At 28.9% G+C, this 21,802-nt stretch overlaps 2 protein-coding genes across 2 annotated transcripts; both read left to right on the top strand.

Moving 5' to 3' along the window:
* Nucleotides 1-12,490: 12,490 nt before the first annotated feature.
* Nucleotides 12,491-15,282, top strand: LOC130969492 (ATP-dependent Clp protease proteolytic subunit 6, chloroplastic). Its single transcript, XM_057895233.1, has 9 exons — nucleotides 12,491-12,601; nucleotides 12,697-12,755; nucleotides 13,156-13,225; nucleotides 13,550-13,751; nucleotides 13,844-13,909; nucleotides 14,045-14,185; nucleotides 14,296-14,349; nucleotides 14,725-14,817; nucleotides 15,101-15,282. The coding sequence occupies exons 1-9, from the start codon at nucleotides 12,510-12,512 to the stop codon at nucleotides 15,146-15,148; spliced, it is 825 nt and encodes a 274-aa protein (XP_057751216.1). The 5' UTR covers nucleotides 12,491-12,509; the 3' UTR covers nucleotides 15,149-15,282.
* Nucleotides 15,283-18,511: 3,229 nt separating this feature from the next.
* LOC130969075 (BURP domain-containing protein 13-like) lies at nucleotides 18,512-21,263 on the top strand. The gene is made up of 2 exons (XM_057894653.1): nucleotides 18,512-18,621; nucleotides 19,652-21,263. The coding sequence occupies exons 1-2, from the start codon at nucleotides 18,568-18,570 to the stop codon at nucleotides 21,104-21,106; spliced, it is 1,509 nt and encodes a 502-aa protein (XP_057750636.1). The 5' UTR covers nucleotides 18,512-18,567; the 3' UTR covers nucleotides 21,107-21,263.
* Nucleotides 21,264-21,802: the final 539 nt, after the last annotated feature.

The following is a 21,802-nucleotide window of genomic DNA, read 5'->3' as shown; positions in this document are numbered from 1 at the left end:
ATAAATTATTTTTTAACTATTAAACTATATATTTTGTGTGTTTAATATAAAAAAATCATTAATAAAAATATTTTTTAGTTTTTTATGATATCTCCCAACTCATTAGGACAAACACTAATTCGTCGTAAATCGAAATTTTATTTAACAATTTGTTGTTAGTTAATAGATTGCTATCATGTACAAAATATAGTATCTATTTATTAAGGGAACTAGTAAATACTTATTAGACCAACTCAAAAATTGATTTTAATATGATTTACTAGAAAACATAAAAATTAACAAAAATATGATTTAACAGAAAAAATAAAATTCCGAATGTAATAAAAAAAAAGTAAAATGTTGTACTATTATATAAAAATTATTCAACAATATATATAACATGTATCTAAATTATTAATATCCATACTTGTCAACCATATATTATGCATAGTGCTATTGCACCAGAATGCGGAGTGAGGGAAAAAGCGCATACAGAAGATATAAAGGTAGCTTTTTTTCACTAACACCCTTCTTGCATGTGTTTTGCAGAAATCATGGCACTTCATCTCCATTTCTATATTATAACTTCAGTAATGGCAATCATTTCTACTTTAAGTTAATTAAACATATGAATGATATAATATGTATACTTGCTTTATTAAGCAAGGCTCAATAATTATCTTCTTTCTGCTCCATGTTTGTATAAAAATATTTGGTAATTAAAAAAATCAATTAAAAATATTTAAAATTATCTTATCTAATATTTTATTAATTATTGTAATAATTAATAAATATTAAATAAGATAAGTTTTGATAATTTTTTTTTTATCTAGCATTATCAAAAAATAAATTTGTCCCATTCTGTCATCAAAACATACAAACTCCACAACCATTGTAAATAAATTTTAATAAGGGTTAAGTACAATTTTAATCCCTAACGTAAAAGTCGAAAATTTATTTTGTTCTTGACTTTTTTTTTCACTACAAAATAGTCTTAAAAGTTTCAGTTTATTTTAAAATCGTCATTTTTATCACATTTTAAATTTTTATTATAAAAATACCCCTAACTAAAAAAAACGTTGAATAAGGAGGAACAGGGAAGGGAAAAAGGGGGAAGGGATTCATAGGGAAAGGGGGAAGGATCTCGCCGCTCCAATCTGCCGCCGTTGCTCATCGTCGTTCGATGGTTGGATCTTGCCGCTGTTCCTCTGAGCTCGGCGGAGGTGTTCGATGATGGTGGGTATTGATTCGAGGCAAGAATAGGGCCGCTGCTGCTCATTGTTGTTTGGTGGCTGGATCTCGTTGCTGCTCTTCTGGATTCGGCGGAAGTGCTCGATGGCGGTGGGTTCTGGTTCGATGCAAGAACAGGGGAAGGCTTTGGTGGTGAATCGAGGAAGGAGAAGAGATCGCGTTGTGATGGTGGCGCTAGGGTAGCGCAAAGAGAGAAGAAGAAAAGGGTTGTGGCGCTGTGATGGCGGATCGACGATGTGATGGCGGTTTCGGGTGGCTCGTTGGCTTCTGCTTTTGCTTCCAGTCTTCTTCTGTTTTTGCTTTCATTCTACTTTTGCTTTTATTATGTTATTGATTTTTTATTATTGTTGCTTCTGTTTCTGATTGATTATATTGTTTCATTGTTGTTTTTGTTGTTCTGCTCTTATTTTTGTTTATGTTTCTGCTCCTGTTTCTGCTTGATTCTATTGTTGATTTATTGTCGTTGTTGTTGTTGTCCTATTCCTGTTTTTGCTTGATTATATTGTTTATTTATTGTTGTTGTTACTTCTAGTTCTTGTTCTGCTTATGTTTGTGCTTGTGTTTATACTTGTGCTTGTGCTTGATTTTGGGGAAGAAGAAAAAATGATATTTTGGTTCGAATGACGATTTTAAAACTAAATTAAATTTTTTGGATCATTTTATAGCGAAAAAAAGGTCAAAAACAAAATAAATTTTTAGTCTTTATATTAAAAACCAAAATCATACTTAATCCTTATAATAAGTAGCTTAGTGTTGTATGAACATAATTATTATCATAATTTGATCGAGCAGATGCTGTTTAGTTGTTTACAGATTTTATATATAATAATTAGTATTGATAAATACTGACATATTTATTAATTATTTATTTATCAAGTATAAAAATACGTATTTGACCATTTGTAAAAAAAATATTATAAATAAATATATAACTAAGGGAGAGATATATGCCTCGCACGCACGCATAAATATTTTTACAAACTGTTAACGTGTTACAGAGTGACGGACCCAAAAAATTTATGTTACGGAGGCAAAATAATATATATTACTATAAAAAGATATATTAATCCAAATTTAAAAATATAAAATTAAAGTGCATATTAATTATTCGAATACAAAAAAATAAAATTACATATAATTAAATAAGACGAAAAATATTTTTTCATTGCTATTTCTAAAAATAAAAAATATATATTCTAAATGAGTAAATTGATCAATTGACTTTAAAAATTTATATGCAACATAATTACATATAATCAAATAGAACGAAAGATAAACAAATAAATAATAAGGATCACTAAATTGAGAATAAAATAAAATATATAAATTTATGAAAAGAAAAAAAATTAGATTAATACCTAAACTATAATTGTTTGAATTAAAATTTACAATTGAAAATATCAAAAAAAAAATAATAAAATTAAAAGATACATAGAGTCATAGAGAGTTATATGAAAAATATTTAAAATTTATCTTTGGATAAAGAGAAGATGACCACTAAAAAAATAAAAAAAGAAGGTTGAAAATATCAAATTTAAGAAGATGATTTAAGAGAATAAAAAAGTGGTAACGGCTGAAATTTGAGAATAAAAAAATACTAAATTTAATTAGGTTAACTAATAGTCAAAATAATAGAAAGATAAAATGGATTTAAAACTTTAAATAACTAGACTTAATTTATTTGTAATGAAGTCATTTAAAATTTAAAAAAAAAAAAAAATATATATATATATATATATATATATATATATATATATATATATATATTTGAAATAAGAGTGGGGGCAAATGCCCCCTACTCTAACACTTAGGTCCGTGCCTGGTGCTACACATTTTGTGTATGTATTTATTGTTTAATAATTTGGTGTTTTAGAATAAAATATAATTAAAATACAAAGACAAAATAAAATAAAACAAGTTATATATTTCTACTTCACTAGTTTTGATTGAAAAAATTTAAAAATAATTAAACAAATGTTATCTGAAACAAAAATTAATTTGTTTAAAATAAATCTCTGTCTTCTAATAATACTAGCTAGCTACTTTTGATATTATTTCCTTTTTTGTCTTGATATAATTATGAAACTAAACAAGGAGTAAAGGATGTAATAAGGGTCGTCATGCTGACATAGTAGAAAACGCAAATTTAATTTGAATGTTGATTTATTAATGAAAGCGTTGACATATCATTTTTTAATTTAGATATAGAAGGATAATGATGTAGGACGCAGTAATAAAATGGATGGATACTTTACGCAGTTGTGGTGTCAAGAGATTTTTTAATTTGTATTTAAAAAATTAAAAAAATTTACAGTACACAAATCGGACAGTTTGATTTATGTTTTAGACAATTAAAAAAAATTAATATTAAAATCTATCGGACCATCCGATTTTATTTTTTAAAATAAAAAAATTTAAAGTACAAATCGAATTTTTCGATTTTTTCTCCCACACAAATCGGACCGTCCGATTTGTGTTCTTAATTTTTTAATAAAAAAATCAAATAATCCATTTTCTTCACGTGAAATTTAAAAAAAACTATTCTCACATTCATGTCTAACACCACTCACTTCTATAACCATTCATAACACACATAAAATTTACATATCCAAAAAAAATAAACCTTGACATACATACATACATAAAGCACATTATTGTTATGTTTATATATATATATATATATATATATATATATATATATATATATATTCCTTTATTCTATAACAAAAAGTCCTATACGACTATAAGTTCATGACCACCGTATATCGCCAAAGCAGAATTCAAGCTTATCTTAGAAAATTTCAAATCAGCCCATCTCATCACCACATTTATTTCTCTTTTTAAAAAAGGGAAAACTATTTCAACATCCAATGTAGATACTATGGTTAGAAAAGGACAAATATTTCTTTGGGTAGGTTTTTTCTATGAAAATTTAAAATTTGAGAATTTTAATTAAAATTTGAAACAAAAATGTTGAGAACCTTATTTTGTAGTTGACTTTATGATATTACAGTCGAGTATTCATGCATATAGCAACATGGCTTTTTGTGCATTATTTAGATAACAATGTTTCATGTTCGGTTATTGAATTATATATATATATATATATATATATATATTTTTTATTAGGTATCAATCATATAATTTTACTAGTCAACTAACAGGAATCTAGCTAACAACAAATAAATAAGTGTTTTTGAATTGTACTTTATACTAATAAATTAGTATTAATTAATAATTATTTAAATTTTATTTTTAAAAGATACAAAATTAATTATTAATTATCTTTTTATTTTACTTCATTTTTTATTATTTATTACACAAATCTTAATTCCTTTTTAAAAAAAAATTCGAAACTTCAAAAAAAATACTAAAACATAATATAAAAAATCATTCAAATTTTAAGAAAAAAACATACAAAACATAGAAAAAATCATCCAAAACTAATAAAAAGAATCATCTTAAAAAAAACATACAAAATATAGAAAAAAGAATCAACTGAAATTCAAGAAAAAGAAACATAAAAAACTGGTTAAAAGAATCATTCAAAACCAAATAACTAGGAGGAGGAGGAGAAGAGTCGAGGGTGGCCAGTGACAACGTCTTGGATGGCGTTGTGTGGACGGTGAGGAACTAGCGGTGACGCGTTGTGAGGAGGAAGTCACGGAGGCCCGCATATCACGAGTGGAGGAGTCACCATGATATAGAGTATAGTTGATCGCACGTCGCAAATAGGGCCTGGCAGTGGTTGTGTCGCGGCAGATGGAGAACCGTGGAGTGTAGATTCTGCATTGTTTTGAGCGACGGATGGAGGCCGATGGCATTTGGCGATGCAGATGCGTTGTGAAAGGAGAGATTTGATCGTTTCTAAATGGATGAAAATTGATTAAGTTTTTTATGAATTGTTTTTATTGTGTACTATAAATGTGATTAGGATAAATATAGATAGAATTTTTTAATTTTTATTTATTTATAAAATTTAAATTATAATAAAATTGGCTTATGTTATTTTGTAAGGAGGTTAGTAAAATTATGACTAAACAATTAATATATTAAGAAAATAATTATGAATAAAGAATAAATGGTCAGTTCAAAACTGCTAGAAGATTTAATCAAAAGATCATGAGAGGGTCTACAACTCAATCAGATGGATAGAATTTATTACCAAAAGCAAGGATTGAATTCAGTGGGAGTAGCCGTAGTATGCGGGAATCAGTGGATGCATATATAACAAAAAATTCCAAAAAATGAAATAAAACCACATAATATATAGAGAATGAAATGATGAGCAGTTATGCTCCAAAATGTTGTGTTGGCCTTTTTCTACTAAGTCAACTTAAATGTGCATCACTAAAACAACGATTGCGATGTTTCATATATAATACAAAGCAATTTAATCAAAATTCACTCGCAATTTTTATTTTCTTTTCCCCCAAAGGTTCATGCATTATAGCATGTAATCCCTACTACTTTATTTATTTGATTTGATTTGATATATATTCTGTTGCTTTTTCCTATGTCCTTTGTGGGTTGGGTTGTGATCTATCTGGATTATTTTCCAAAGTCAACTTATATAGTTTCTTCATCATCAGTGTCTTTTTAGCATCTTATTTTGTTTTATTTTTTAAACAATGTTGTGTTCTACTATTTTTTTATTCATTTTTCCTTGTCAACAATGTGGTTGTATTTGACTATTATATTTATAAAAAGGCTTTCTAAGTTCATTATGAGTGTGTGACACCAAAAGTTGCGTCAGTCTAATTAAACAATGTTCAACTCATTAAAATATATATAAATGGGAGGGGATAATTAACTTTTGAAGGATCCCATTGGCCGAGTGCTAACTTTCCTTAATGTTGAAAAAAAAATGTTTCTATACCAACCCCTACCCCAACATATATATACTAATAATTTTTCTATTCAAAATTAAAATATGCTTTTCATCCTTCTTTAACTTTTACTTTATTAAAATATTAAATTAAAATTTTTTTATTTTTGTATAGTATACTTATTGTTATTATTGTTATTGTTTTTGTCGGTCTAATAAGGGTCAGAGATCTATTTTGTAGACTATTAACTCGACAATTTTTCAATTTATATAGACCAAAATAATTTACGCACCACATTACTTCTTAAGAAGACCTGGGCAGCTAGTGAAAGTGTTCAAGGGGATGGATCTAAGTAAAAAGATTCACTCGAGTATAAGACATAAAAGGAAAGAGTTTTACCTCTCCCCCAAGATACGTCATCTTTACCCTAATTAGTCGACTTGTCATACAAATATTTACTTTAGCATCGAAGTGTTTTTGCAAGTGATCCCATCTGCCGACCCATCAACGATTGTGACTGCACTCCTCCTTGCAAAACTCGCGCTCAGGTCTAGATACCTCAGTTCCCAAGTTGCTTTCGACAAAACGTCCGACCGACTCCTAATCCCGACGAGCAATCGAACAGTTATTATTATTTAATTGGATTAAATATTAATAGACATTTGATTTACCTTTATTTAAATGTATACAAATAGCTCATAAAATACTATATATACTATATTGGAGGGAATCAATAATGGCTTCTTGTTGGGTAGGTACAGCATTACCTGGTGAGGGTTTATAACTAAAATTAGGTCCATGGCATGGCATGTGATCTTCATATATGAAATTGTTAAATACTTCTAGAAAGCATGGTTTATATTAACTTATTCATTTGTAGAATTAAAACTAATAATATATAGCTAGATATACTCGTGTAGTATCTAATAATATATATTTTGTGATAGATGTTTAATTCTTTGAATAGAAAAATATTTGTAATTATTTATATATGGGTTGTGGGTTTAATTGTAAATGGAATCTATATATTATGTCTAACGATAAATAGATAGTGTATATTAATAACATACATGAGATATGTGATAATAATTATATTAAAATAAAAATATTTATATTGTTTGTACATATTTTATATATGTTAATTTTAAAAAATATTTATTAGAAATTATCTATATATATATATATATATATATATAGGTTTTTTAAAACATAAAAGGTCATTTTTTTTATTTTATTTAAAAATCACAAAAATGATGACAAAACAATTAAAGAAAAAGTATAACGAATTAGTTTGATTATTATTTCCCCTTATAAATGATTCTTCACTTAACTTTTTCTAGTTAGGTGATTATTCTTCCTTTAATATTTCAACTTGTAAATTAAAATTTAATTAGTTACCTATCTCCACATGATATTAGAACCTTTATATCATAAAAAAATATACAATTATGTACGAAAAATATTAAAATAAAGGCCAGTAAAATTTATTATTTTTATTAAAAACTAACCAAAAATATTTAAAAATATATTATTCAACTATTATACTAAAAATATTAGATTAATGGCTAAAAAATTAACTAAAAAAAATAAATTCTACTGATATTTAAACTTTTTTTACCTATTGCAGAATTGTGAGAGGTTTTTATAATACTGTTTAAAATTCGTAATAAGCTTATTATACTTTATAAGCCATATAACATCATATCAAATATATATATATATATATACACAAAAGTTCTTTTGACTTGATTGGCACCAGATGTGACCCTAATAGTAGAGCCCATGGTATATGAATGACCAAATAATTGAACAATGTGATTGTCACTTTAATTGGTTTATAACATCTTATCTATATATCCATTTAATGATCTGGAATAAGCACAACCTTTAGTTTGATTTAGTAAAGGGTTTTTAGTAGTGGGTTGTTTTGGAAACATAGACTTTAGTAATAAGTGGTGGTACATGAGCTAAGCCTTGATTCAACAGTGTGAGCCAACACTTTGAGTTTCCCACTACATGGGTTGCACATAATAAGTCAAAGGTATTGATGGAGAGACACTATATTAGTCAACTCTCTTTGAGGGGACTATATAATCATCAATAACTTTAAAAGGTAATATTATATGATCTGTGTTGCATGCCACCATTCATTTAGTCAAAAAAACCTGCCAAAAATGTCATAGGATCGGATAGGAATCATACCTTTTGCAAGCAAACATTTTGTCCAACATATATATTCTTATTAATTAGAATTCATAACTCTGCGTGAATTCCTAAGTGTACATGTATAATTTTGTGTATATTTATACCTATTAATTTATTAATTTTAATTATAATTAACCACAAAAATAATTAAATTTATCATAATAAAATAATCAAATGTATAATAGAGGAATAATTAAACTTATATATACTGTAATATAACAAAAAATATTTATAAGATGTTAAATATATATTTTATATATGACAGTTGATTGAAAACTAATTTTTTTTATGTATACGTAAAACGATTAATGGATAGATTTACTTTAATTTATTATTCAATTAATTAATGCTAAAAATATAATTATTAATATTGTCTTTTCACATAAGTTTTTGAAAGATTTAATTACTCTGTTGGTCTTTATAGTTTCATCAAATTTTTAATTAGCTTTTTATATTTTTTTTCCTTTTCAATTAGGTTCCTACATTGCTTTAATTTTGTAATTAAATCTTTCTTAGTGTAAAAAATATAAAAGTTAACTGAATATTTCTTCGCAAATTGAAGATATTTATAATTAAAAATTTAATTAAATCTTTGACCGCATGTATTTTGGTAAAAATATTATCTTAATTTTAACATTTTTGACATAAAAAGAACATAATTACAAAATTAAAAGTAGTGTAGAAAACTAATTAAAAGAAAAAAATATAGGGACTTAATTAAAAATTTTATGAAACTATAGAAATTAACAAAATAATTAAACTTTTTTGAAATGAGTGGTTTTATAATATGATATCAGAACGATCTAAAATTCGATCTTTGCTAAATCTCAAAAAAAAAAATAACATAAGATAAATAAAAAAAAGATAAAGCCTATACCAAAAATCAAATAAATTTAAAAATTTTAGAATGAATAATTTTATAATAATTAATTTAACATGATATCAAAATTTATTTTATTTGATCATATTAAAATTAATTAATTGAATAATAAATTAAAATTACCTTTAAACAGTTTGAAAGTTTGTAACTCGTCTTGTTTGTATAGTTGATCTTCAGAATGATATTTACTAAAATATGGAGAGTTAGTTTGATTAGTTTCCATCTGGCTTTTTTTATTTTACTTTTGAAGCCTCTTATACATTGTTAGGTGTGATATAACTTTAAACAAATAATTAAATTAATACATGTATTTGCAATTAGTTATAATTTCTGCCGTTGTGACTAACACTTCATCTAGATATGGATATGTTACTGCTGGCTAAAGAGTTTTATAGCCTGTATTTATTTACAGAGACATGATATTAAAATAGAAATATTGAGATATAAAATTATATTTAATAGATAAAATATAAATAAAAATATTATATCTAAAAATATTAAATTAATATATTTTTATATTAATTTTAACAAATAACAAAAAAACACATAAATATATATTAACAAAAAATATATTTTATTTTTTATTTTTTATATTATTTTTATTAATTTTTTATAATTACATTTTTATTATTATATTTTTATTTTTAAATTTTTTTAAATAAAAAATAAAAATAAATTAATTTTTTATAATTTATTTTATTTTATTATCAAATAAAATATAAAAATATCAAATTTTATATCTATATTGTTTATGTCTTATTCTTAATATTTTCAAAAACAAACGTATCCATAGTCAATAACAAGCATCTAGAAAAAGATAAGGACGGATATATAACCAATAAATAAATAAAAATCCGAGGAAGTGATTGATACAAAAGATGGTGATTATGATAATAAGGCATGAGCATATTGTGTCGAGAAAACTCAAGATTAGTAAATTATGAGGGGTCCATGAGACCATGACCATGAGGATAAAGATGATTTTTTTTTTTATCAGCATGGTGGTGTGTAAATATGAATAGAATTTGCTTTTCATCCTATAGGTAATATGGAGAAGCATATCTGTTATCCATTTCATGTTTATTCTACAACACTTCGTATTTTAGTTTTTTTTATGGTAATTTATTAAGTAGCGTTAATTAACTATATTACGTGCAAAAAAAAATTACCAATAAGTCATATATATATATATAAATATTTATTGAAATATAAAATATATATTAAAAATATATAAAAATACATAATAATTATTTTTTAAAGTGAACAAAAAAATTTTGATACACAATAGATAATTTTTATTCCATAAAATCAAAACTAATAAAGACTATACACTAGAGACTTCGCCTCTCTCGCTTTGTAATTTTGTATTATTAAGACTTGTTTAGGCTTTTATTTTTATTTTTATTTTTATTTTATGTGCTTTTGTTTTTATAATTTTATAACAATAACAACAAAGTCTTGTCTCATTAAGTGGGATCGACTACATGAATCAAACGACGTGCATTGAGTTTTGTCATATATCATGTCTACAGAGAGACCGTTTACATATAGATCTCGTTTGACTACTTCATGGATGGTTTTCTTAGATCTTCCTCTGCCTTTCACTCCTTATCCATCTTCCATCTCATCCATCATTCTAACTAGATGTTCTATCGGTCTTTTTTTCACATGTCCAAACCACCTGAGACGCGATTCTACTATATTTTTTTTACAATGGGTGCTACTTCAACTCTCTCTCTTATATTTTCGTTCCTTATTTTATCCAATCGAATATGACAACTCATCCATCTCAACATCTTCATCTCTACCACACCTAACTTATGTTCGTGCTCCATTTTGACCGCCCAACACTTTGTACCATAAAGCATAGCCGGTCTTATAACTGTGCGATAGAATTTACCTTTAAGCTTTAAATGCATTTTTTGGGCACATATAAAACCAGATGCACTCCGCCATTTTGACCAACCTGCTTAGATCCTATGATTTACATCATATTCAATCTCTTCATTATCTTGTATGATGCACCCAATATATTTAAAACTTTTAACTTTTCGTAGGGTGTTTTCTCGCATCTTCACCTCTATATTAGGGTTTTCCCTTTTCAAACCGAACTTACATTCCATATATTTCGTCTTGCTACGGCTTATGCGCAGACCATACACTTCTAGAACTTCTCTCTATAAGTCCAACTTCTTATTTAGATTTTTCCTTGACTCTCCCATAAGGATGATATCATCGGCAAAAAGCATGCACCATAGCACATGTTTTTGGATGTGCTTTGTGAGTACTTCCAAGACTAATGTGAAAAGGTATGGACTTAAGGATTATCCCTAGTATAATCCTATACCAATAGAAAATTCTTCTGTCACACCACATTGAGTCTTCACAATAGTTGAGGCCCCATCACAAATATATGCGATCCTTACTCTCTTTTTCTCCAAAACCTTTTCATAAGACCTCTCTTAGCACCTTATTGTACGGTTTTTCCAAATCAATAAACACCATATGCAGATCTTTTTTATTACTATGATACCTCTCCATCATCCTTTTTAACAGGTATATCGTTTTGATAGTGGATCTGCTTGGTATAAATCCAAATTGGTTCTCTATTACTTGTGTCTCTTTTCTCAACCTCCGTTCTATCACCTTTTCTCATAACTTCATGGTATGACTCATGAGATTAATCTCTCTATAGTTTCTGCAACTTTTTATATCCCTCTTATTCTTGTAGATAGGTACCAAGGTGCTCTTTCTCCACTCATCAGACATCTTCTTTGATCTTAAAATCTCATTAAAAAACTTGGTTAATCAATGGACTAATGTTTTTATAATTTTATAAAAAAATTTTTTAGTTAATTTGTTTTCTTGTTATTCGAATTTATTTTAGCAAAATTAAAAGATAAAAAAGATTGAAAATGAAAAATGTAAACTAGATAGACCATATTTTTTTTATTTTGGGTCTTGGACCATAACTGTTTCGTCCTCTAATGTCCTTTGGTATTGGATTGGTCCAGGCTCAATTGATGGTAGTTTATGTCAGAATATCATTTTGTATAGTATGTTTTGGGTAAAAAATATTTGGGCTTATTGGGTCCGGTATATGATATTTTTCACTGAAAAGTGGGTCAGAAGAGATTGGGCTCTAAAAGAACAAGAATTAATTAATAAAAAATAAATAATGAACAGGGACCAAAAATAACATATGTCAACAAAATGGACCAAAAATGGGTTAAAAGAGATTGGGCCCAGAAAACAAGAAGATCCATTGGTTTTGGACAATAAAACTACGGGCCTGAGAGAAAATGAATAAAAGGTTAGTATCCATTAAAATAGAATACTGATTTGGAGTTGCAAGGTTGTCAACAATGGTAGCTCCAGCTATATCAGTTCCTGCTACTGCAAGCTTCGCTATCGCTTCTCGCAGGGCAAATTCGTCTCACGTTATATTTTCTCAGAGGTTCATACTCATGTTTCCCAACCTAATTTCACGAAAGTTTTGTTTTTTATCCTTTTTACCCTGAAATCCTGAAACTTTGAGTTTTCATTTAGCAGAAACTCATGCTCGATTACTTGTTCGTTGCCAAGCCCATATGGCCAATCATCTAAAGTTGGTAAATTTCTTGTTTCGCCACTCTCTCTATGGCTTCAATTCGAAATTTGGTAGCTCTAGTGTTATTGGAAAGTTTTAAACTTGCTTTTGGTACAAAACTCTTTTATTTTTGGAGCTATGATAGGTAGCTGTGTTGCATAAGTTGAGATATTGAAGCAAAAGTTTTAGTTTGAAAATAAATACTTATCGGAACATAAGAGTGTCATGTTATTGTAGTAATTGGGGTTCTTCATATGCAAATGCAATAAGTGATTTTTTTTTTTGAACAATTTGCAGCATGATTTAATATCTTGTGAGATGCATGTATTAGTGCTATGCATAGGGCATTGAATTGGGGATGCAAAATAGTTTGCATTTGCACAAAAAGGAATGTTATGATGTATATAGTTTGTTTAATGCAGGGTTGTCAAGTGCAAGCCGCGGCTTACCCTTTAAACTTGATGAGAAAAATACCCATGATGCTAGTACAAGGTACAATTTTCTGTTGCTATTCTCTTTGTGTTACTTCTGTTTTATGTGGTTGAATGTTTGGAATGCTAGTACAAGGTACATTGTTTAAGGTTTAGTAGTCTCTGCATCTTTATTGGAAAACAACTCGATGTATATATAGGTAGATTAGGTTTTCTAAATGAATGCAATTTGAAACAGCACTACTAAAGCGTTCAGCTGATTAACTATGGCGTATAGATATCTTGGGAAATAGGTAGTATCACCATAGCTACATTGTACATATCCTTTTATTAGTTTTATATGCACCTTCATATACAAGTTATTGATATTCAAATATCTTTTTAGTTATGGTGCAATTGAAGCCAAGAAGGGGAATCCACCAATAACCCCAGCAGTTGTGACTCCCGGAGGACTTCTTGATCTCTCAACTGTTTTGTTCAGAAACCGTATAATATTCATTGGACAGCCAGTAAATTCGCAAGTGGCTCAGAGAGTTATTTCACAGCTTGTGACTCTAGCCACCATCGATGAAAAAGCAGATATATTGGTTTGTCTATTATGTCTTGACATTGCCGTTTTAGTTTTTTCAAGTCATGAAGTGAAATTTATGTTGGGTTGTTGGCCTGCTTCTATTGACAGGTGTATATAAATTGCCCTGGCGGAAGCACATATTCGGTGTTGGCAATTTATGATTGCATGTCTTGGGTAAGATTCCAAACATTACATAAAAAGGCTATGCTATAAATCAGTTGAACCTTGCTCCATTTTCTTTACTTTGCTACTTGCTAGTTAATTTTATGTATTTTGCTGAAAGTGTCTGGTAAATGCTTTTGATATCAGATAAAGCCCAAAGTTGGTACTGTGTGTTTTGGTGTAGCGGCTAGTCAAGGAGCACTTCTCCTTGCAGGTGGGGAGAAGGGAATGCGTTATGCCATGCCAAATGCACGAATAATGATACATCAACCACAGGGTGGATGCGGGGTAAGAATCAAGATTATTATTCGTATTAAGCAAAATACAAAAAAGATGACAAGTCATCAGACAGTAAATATCTGTCTTGCTGATTTATTGCTCAAAATCTGATTGTATAGGGCCATGTCGAGGATGTGAGACGCCAAGTGAATGAAGCTGTTCAATCTCGCCATGTTAGTCTTTCTTCCCTTATAATCTATTCTTTCTGAAAAAAAAAAAAAGTAAAAAATTGTAGCATTGGCGGAAACAGGATATTTTGTGACAAAGAAGTTTGTTTCGGTCTTCTCAATTCATTTATATGTGCCTCCTCCGGAAGACCGATGACTAAAAACCTGCAATCTATTTCACTTCTTGTTCTTAATAAAGAATATCAAACACTCAAAATGGCAAAAGCAATTCTCTTGCATCCAAACTCTCATTTGACACTCTTTCTTTTAGCTATACCCATGGCTGCTGTTAATTTGTTCTTTTAGTTCTTATGGTTTGTTTGACGATTCTCGGAATGCTAAACCTAAGTGCCTTCTCTCTTCCTTCCAATTTAATTACAGAAAATTGACAAGATGTATAGTGCTTTCACTGGACAGCCACTAGAGAAGGTGCAACAGTATACCGAGAGGGATCGTTTTCTGTCTGTTTCTGAGGTATTGTCAACTTTTCGTCATAATTGCGATGAATTTTTGTATCGAATTCAGCCCAAATTCTCACAAAATGTGCCAACTTTCCAATAAAAATAAAATTTCGGAATCTCTTGGCAAATGTTTTGATGTAATCTGGGTTATTTGTTTAGGTTATACCATTAAAATATTTGGCTGGCTTACAATATGAACTTAATACATACAAAAAACACCCATTATCAGTTGAATAAAAGCTGCTTCTACAATTTGTGGTATTCTAATTCTTTTTTTGTTGCCTTTCTGAATGCAGGCTTTGGAGTTTGGTCTAATTGATGGTGTCCTAGAAACAGAATATTAAATACCAATTTAGTTGCAGGTTATTTTTCTTTTCTACAGATTTAAAAATGTTATAATTTATGTCAAAACTTGTATTCTAGAATTTCATTAATTAATGATTATTTCTTAATATTTGAGTATGCAATTTTCTTCCAATTATGCAGTCATTTGGAAACTGGCTTTCACATAATGGTTGATCTAGTTTTAATTTACCGAACTGACTTGTAATAGTTTGGGTCATGATCCAGTCTGGGTTATAGAATTTTATGAAGTAAACGGATAAAAATAGAAAATATGATTGTATTATTTAGTGTTTAGTATAAAGAAATAATATAATCTGGTTTGTTAGAGACATTACCTAACTAATAATTATTAATCATGCTAATTTTACATAAAAAAATCAGCTACTAATTAGTGTGTACATATATTAAAAAACCATTCTTTTATTTTCCTAATATTAAAAACAAAGAAACGTTGACAATCTTTTTTATTATCCAAAGAGAAAGGTATAACACTCCAAGTGTACATATATCATTTCTCATTATAAACTAACAGAAGGTCAGAAGTGTTGAGATATGTGGAGATCAATTACAATTATCTATATATGTCTATTACCTATTGTATCAACTTACTTTTAATAAAGGGGCTAAGCTAGTTTAATTATATCAATCTAATTATTCTACTCATTCTTGTAAATAACTTAAATATTGGGATGAGATTGTGAAATAACAATATAATTTGCTTCCATGATACTCAGTTAATTGTGTATGAGTAAAGTATCGTTTTTATTCCAATGTTTTTGGTAAGTTTTATTTGTGTTCTTAACGTTTAAATTGTCTTATTTGTATATTTAACGCTTATAAAAGTGATTTAATGTTATCCTGCCGTCAATTATATTTTATGATCTTTAGCTAGAGTTCTGAAAATGTTTTCTTGAAGTTAGAATACAAATATCTGGGACAAAACCGATGATCCACTCTAATAATAGCTCATTAAAAGTTGAAACTAATTCCTGTAACATAATTCACTTTTTTAGAAACTTAGACTTGGTTTGGTAAAACTTTTGAAGATGTGCTCATGCTTTTTAAAAGCTTGCAGCTTTTAAAAGATTGGAGTACTTTTGAAAGCACATAAGATAGAGATTTTTAAAGTTGGTTTGTGCTTTTCAAAATTTAAAAGTCTAATATAACCTCATATGTTAACTAATTTTTAAATTTAATGTTTATATTTATGTCTGTTATAGTATTTTTAAATTTTAAAAACTATTTTACCAAACACAATTGAAGTTACTTATGTTTCAAAAGAATCGACACAATACGCCCAGTCGATTAGAATTAAGAAAATTCTGTTCTTGTTGTTGCAAACATACGATTCATGCAGAGATAAAGAAATAGAAAGCAGAGATAAAGAAATAGAAAAAAGGATTGTTTGTGTGTCACCTTGCCAAACAAAGAATATGAAGAATGATACATATTCTAAAGCTATTTTTAATTTGATTTAGCAAATATAAATGTTATAACTTTTAAAAAGCCATCTTTTTAAAGTTAACTTTTATAAGCTACTTTTGAAAAGTAAAAGTTTTATCAAACTAAGTCTTAATTGAACTTAAACACAAATAGTGGGTATAATATTGAAATCGACACACATCCAAGTAAGACTTAATTGAAAATAATTGAAAAATATAATTTGATCTGTTAGTATAATTAATAACAGGATAATATTGAATCACTTTTATAAACGTTAAGAATACAAATATGACGATTTAAACGTTAGAGACACAAATAAAATTTATCTCAAACATTGAGCACAAAAATGATACTTTATTCATTGTTTATTTTTAGCGGGATTCTGAAGAAAGAGAGTTTGGGATTCTGAAGAAAGAGAGTTTGGTATATTCCCTAATATCCTAAGACTTTAAGTTTACAAATTTTTTTAATTCCATGTGATAATGTCACTCTACACTACAATTTTTTAGGATTGATTAAATATTCAAACCTCAAACTCAAAGCTAGGACTTTGAACACATAGGATAACGAAATCCACAATAAAACGTTATATTTTATCTTCAATCTTATTTTAAATTTCTGATTGTACTAAAATAGACATTTTCCTCCATTATTGTTGTGATCTACTCTTGGATCTGGGAGTGGGTTTCTCCATAGATGAAATCAATGCACAATAAGTTAAGGTTTCAACTTCAATTTCACCCACTGCATGAGGAGTTAATTGTACGTTTATGTTGAGTGCATGTGCATTGGTATATAAATATTGGAACCAATTTTAAACACAATTATAAGTGATTAGATTCAAATAATCGCTATATATTTGCAGCGAAAGTAAGAAGTGTAACATCCCTAAAAATTATCTTGTCAGTAGAAGTACTAAAAAAAGAAACAATAAAATAAAATATTCTAAATTATAAACTCTGCATTTAAATCATTAATATAAAATATAATAAACAAAATGTTAAGATTTATTTAATTGAAAAGGAGTGTAGCACTCCTTATTTAATAAAAAACATTTAAAGATGAGTCATTTTAACAAATAGGACGAAAATTCAAAACTTCGCCAGGACGCTATAATGTATGATTTGAACAAAATGTTGGGGGAAAAAATTAGTCTAAATAGAGCAACTCGTGAAGTTATACAATTTTTATTTTCATTACAATCATAGTTACTTAAGAATCCAAAAAATTCAAATAATTATAAATGAAAAGTCCTGGCTAGGGCTGATAATGGATAAGTAGGGTTTGGACTCTACCCTAATCTTATCCACAGGTTGAAAATTTTTCTAAAATTTTATCCTATTTTATCTGCGGATTGAAAATTTTTCAATTTTATCCCCACCCTAAAGTTCTAAACCCTACCCTAAGTGACCCTACCCACAGAAAAATAAAAAATTTTTAAGCAAATATAAAATTCAACCATTCTAAATTTCATACATATGAATAAAATAAAAAATAAAAAACTAAGTTCAAATTAAAATTAAAAATAATATAATCTTAAAAAAATCTAACATAAAATTATAAATAATATGATCGTCAATTAATTTAGTGATTATTTCAAGTTTTTATAAGAGAAAGATTATGGGTTCAACACTCACTAGAGTAGCATATCACATAAAATTTGCATTATTGATGCTCAATTGCTCATCGATGAACATAAGTATGATAACCTTATTAAAATGCAAGACTTAATTAGGTAGTCATTCTTTAATGATTAATTATCTTGTCTAATAAGCAAGTTCTATTAATTAATATACTAAATTAATTGACAGAATCACAAAGTTTTTGGGCAATCTGATAATATTATCCTTTTAAATATGGTAAATGGAAGAAATCTCCCTCGTGCCTATAAAAAGAGTACTTCTATTCAAGTCGAACTCATTCTCACTTCACTATTGATATTAGTAAAGAAGCTTTTTTCAACATAGTTGGAAAGATGGCTACCAAGCTTGCTCTTTGGTTTCTTCCTTTTCTCCTTTTCTTCTTAATGGTAATTCATTTATGCACACTGATCTTAGTCTTGCTTTATATCATATTATTGGGGGAGATTTCCATTATGCAAGTCCTAGTAGACATATATCACTATTTAGTAAATGAACTGCAAATAATACATTATTAAGAGTTGCATCATTTACTTATGTTATTTTTTTAATATCTATTTGACATTATATTGGTGGGGTATAAAATTTAAATAGAATGAATTCATATTCTATTTGATGGTAAAAAACTTAAAGTGAATGATTTGGTGTCGAATAAAATAACTTTCCATACATATTTTGATACTTTTTCTTCAGTTATCTTATTAGTGAAGGAGTATAATAAAATACCTTAAAAAATAAACCTCTTTTTTTGTAATTTTGTCTTAGGACAATTAATATAAGGGAGATTTTTTTGGTACCGATAGAATTTTTATCAAATTTGTCTAAAAGTAATGTTGGAGTAAAGTGAAATCCATGCCTTTATTTTTGAGTTTTACGGGTGAATTTTTAGGCACGATAGAAAAGACCTTAAATAAAAAATAATATATATGTAATAAATTTTATAGCTAGCCATTTTTTATTCATTGAAAATTAAATTACAAAGAGGTTAGTAATTAGTTGCTAGCTGTAGCCAATAAAAATTCAATAAATATCGTCGAGAATCAAAATTCATAAAAAGAAAATAAATAAGAAATCGTTTTATAAAACTAGAGGAATGCATCCTCTCAATTATTAAAAAGAATTGAAAGTGTAAAGTATGATTTCTAACTTTTTATTACTCTCTCTCATATTTATTTTTGGTTCCACTTATAAAAATTAATGATGAGAGATTACACTTTACTCCCTCAATTGTTAAAAAAAATTGAGAGGATCAATTTTTCAAAACTAGGAATAAAGAAGAACAGCATCCTTGTAAGTTGTAACTACTCATGATGCATTAACTGTGAATTATTGTCTAGAATCCTAGTACTTGAAGACAAGCATACCGATTTTCAAAGTTTGTGTGGCTTATGAATTCCTTGTCCTTTAATTGCATAACAGAATGGACATGGCATCAGTAGCAGAGACTTGAAGGTAGAGTTGCAAGATCATACAGATACCAATTCACAATCATATATTACTAACTATATAACTCCTGCAAACACACAGAAGGAAGAAAATGCACAACAATACCTTTTTGGGTACATAGCCACTTCAGACAATACCCAATCAAATTACAAAACATCCAAAAAACACAACCACCCTTCACATTCACACCATGCAAATCTCAATCAACCTTACATCACCGTCTATCAAACTTCTAATGCCCATGATGCCAACAAGCCTAACTACCTTCTAGGTTATAGAACCAGTACCCATGCTCCTGACACAGATATTTTATTCTGGTCAACTGATAAAGCTTATATCACTCAACATGGTGGTGATGTTGGTCCCAAAAGTGATTCAAATGCGCCATACATCGCTCAATATGGCGTTGGTGGTTCCAACAAAGAAGTAAAAAAATCTGCCACAGCCCAGGATTCGGCTAAGCCTGACGTAACAAATTATGGCCTTCATTCCAAGAAAACATATATCACTAAATATGGTAGTGATGCTGGTTTTAAGTTTACTCAATATGGTGATGGCATTGGTCCCAAAAGAGATTCAAATGCACCATACATCTCTCAATATGGTGGTGACAATTCCAACAAAGAAATAAAAACAAAGTCTGCCACAACCCAGAATTCAGCTAAGCCTTATATGACAACCTATGGCCTTCATTCTAAGAAAACGCAAGGCTTGAAGGGAGGGCCACCATCTCCCAGCGTAGACCACACTGAGGCATTCAAGGTTGGATTCTTCGCCATGGATGATCTCTACATAGGGAACATTATGACCCTCCAATTTCCTGTGGAAGAGTTCTCTCACTTCCTATCAAAGAAAGAAGCCGACTCCATTCCTTTCTCAATCCCACAACTTCCAAGTGTCCTTCAACTCTTCTCAATCTCTGAAGATTCTGCACAAGCCAAGTCCATGAGAGGCACAATTGAACAATGTGAAGCAGGAACCATCACAGGGGAGACTAAGATTTGTGCTAACTCTTTAGAGTCCATGCTGGAATTCGTCCACAACATCATTGGATCAGAGGAAAAGCACAACATTCACACAACTACTCCATCTTCAGGGGCTCCTCTGCAAAAATATACCATTTTGAAAATATCAGAAGATATATATGCTCCTAAATGGGTAGCTTGTCATCCTATGCCATACCCATATGGTGTTTACTTTTGCCACTACATATCAACAGGGACCAGGGTGTTCAAGGTCTTGTTAGATGGTGAGAATGGAGACAAGGTTGAAGCTCTTGGCGTATGCCACTTGGACACATCTGATTGGAGCCCAAATCACATTCTGTTTAAGCAACTTGGGTTCATGCCTGGGGAGGCTCCAGTGTGCCACTTCTTCCCTGTGAAGCATCTTATGTGGGTTCCCCAACCCTCAACAGCCACCATGTGAAAAGAATAGGGAGTGAGTATCTATGCAATAAAGGGTCAATGATAAATGGCCTAGTAGCCAACTCATGATCTTGTTCCTATTGTAGACTTCATCTTTGTTTGTATGACTTGCGTTTATGAATGAATTTTAAGATTATGGTTAAAAAAAAAAAGAAATCTAGGATTACAATTCCATAAACAACACTTGGTAGAAGAAACTAATACTGAATATCATCATCGTCACGAGAAATCTATGATTATAATTTATAGCATGCACATCAAATATAATAGTATAATACTACAACTTATTAAATGCAGTCTAAGATTAACTTAAACATAGATACGCCAAGCATATAAGCACATTTGGTAATGACATCACATGATCCTAAAGGTAATTGATTTGTAGTTGATTGAATTTTTTTTTGGTTGATTTTTTTGGTTGTTTGCAAACAAGTGAAAAAACATGGTGTGGGTTATTCGTCTGGGCAGATTGTGTGCAAGAGGAACTGCCTGAAAGAACTGTTTCAGGAGATGATGATGGTGATAGAAAGATGAACTTTGCATGGCTGATGAGGAAGATGGAGGCAGACATTAGGAATCTGAAATTCATTACTCATATTCTTGGATTTGGGTTCTTAGTAGTTGTTATTTTTGTAGGAATGGTGCTATCAAAGGGTTGAGAACATGTCAATGTAATGTAGTTCCCAAAGTAATGAAT

The sequence above is a fragment of the Arachis stenosperma genome, chromosome 3 (genome assembly GCF_014773155.1).
Source record: "Arachis stenosperma cultivar V10309 chromosome 3, arast.V10309.gnm1.PFL2, whole genome shotgun sequence".
NCBI classification, from domain to species: domain Eukaryota; kingdom Viridiplantae; phylum Streptophyta; class Magnoliopsida; order Fabales; family Fabaceae; genus Arachis; species Arachis stenosperma.
This window is presented reverse-complemented; position numbering and strand designations above follow the sequence as displayed.

Coding starts and splice junctions, on each gene's coding strand:
- LOC130969492 (XM_057895233.1), top strand. CDS start 12,510: ATGGTAGCTCCAGCTATATCAGTTCCTGCTACTGCAAGCTTCGCTATC. Junction 12,602..12,696: donor CACGTTATATTTTCTCAGAG/GTTCATACTCAT, acceptor TTCATTTAGCAG/AAACTCATGCTCGATTACTT. Junction 13,910..14,044: donor TTTATGATTGCATGTCTTGG/GTAAGATTCCAA, acceptor TTTTGATATCAG/ATAAAGCCCAAAGTTGGTAC.
- LOC130969075 (XM_057894653.1), top strand. CDS start 18,568: ATGGCTACCAAGCTTGCTCTTTGGTTTCTTCCTTTTCTCCTTTTCTTC. Junction 18,622..19,651: donor TTCTCCTTTTCTTCTTAATG/GTAATTCATTTA, acceptor ATTGCATAACAG/AATGGACATGGCATCAGTAG.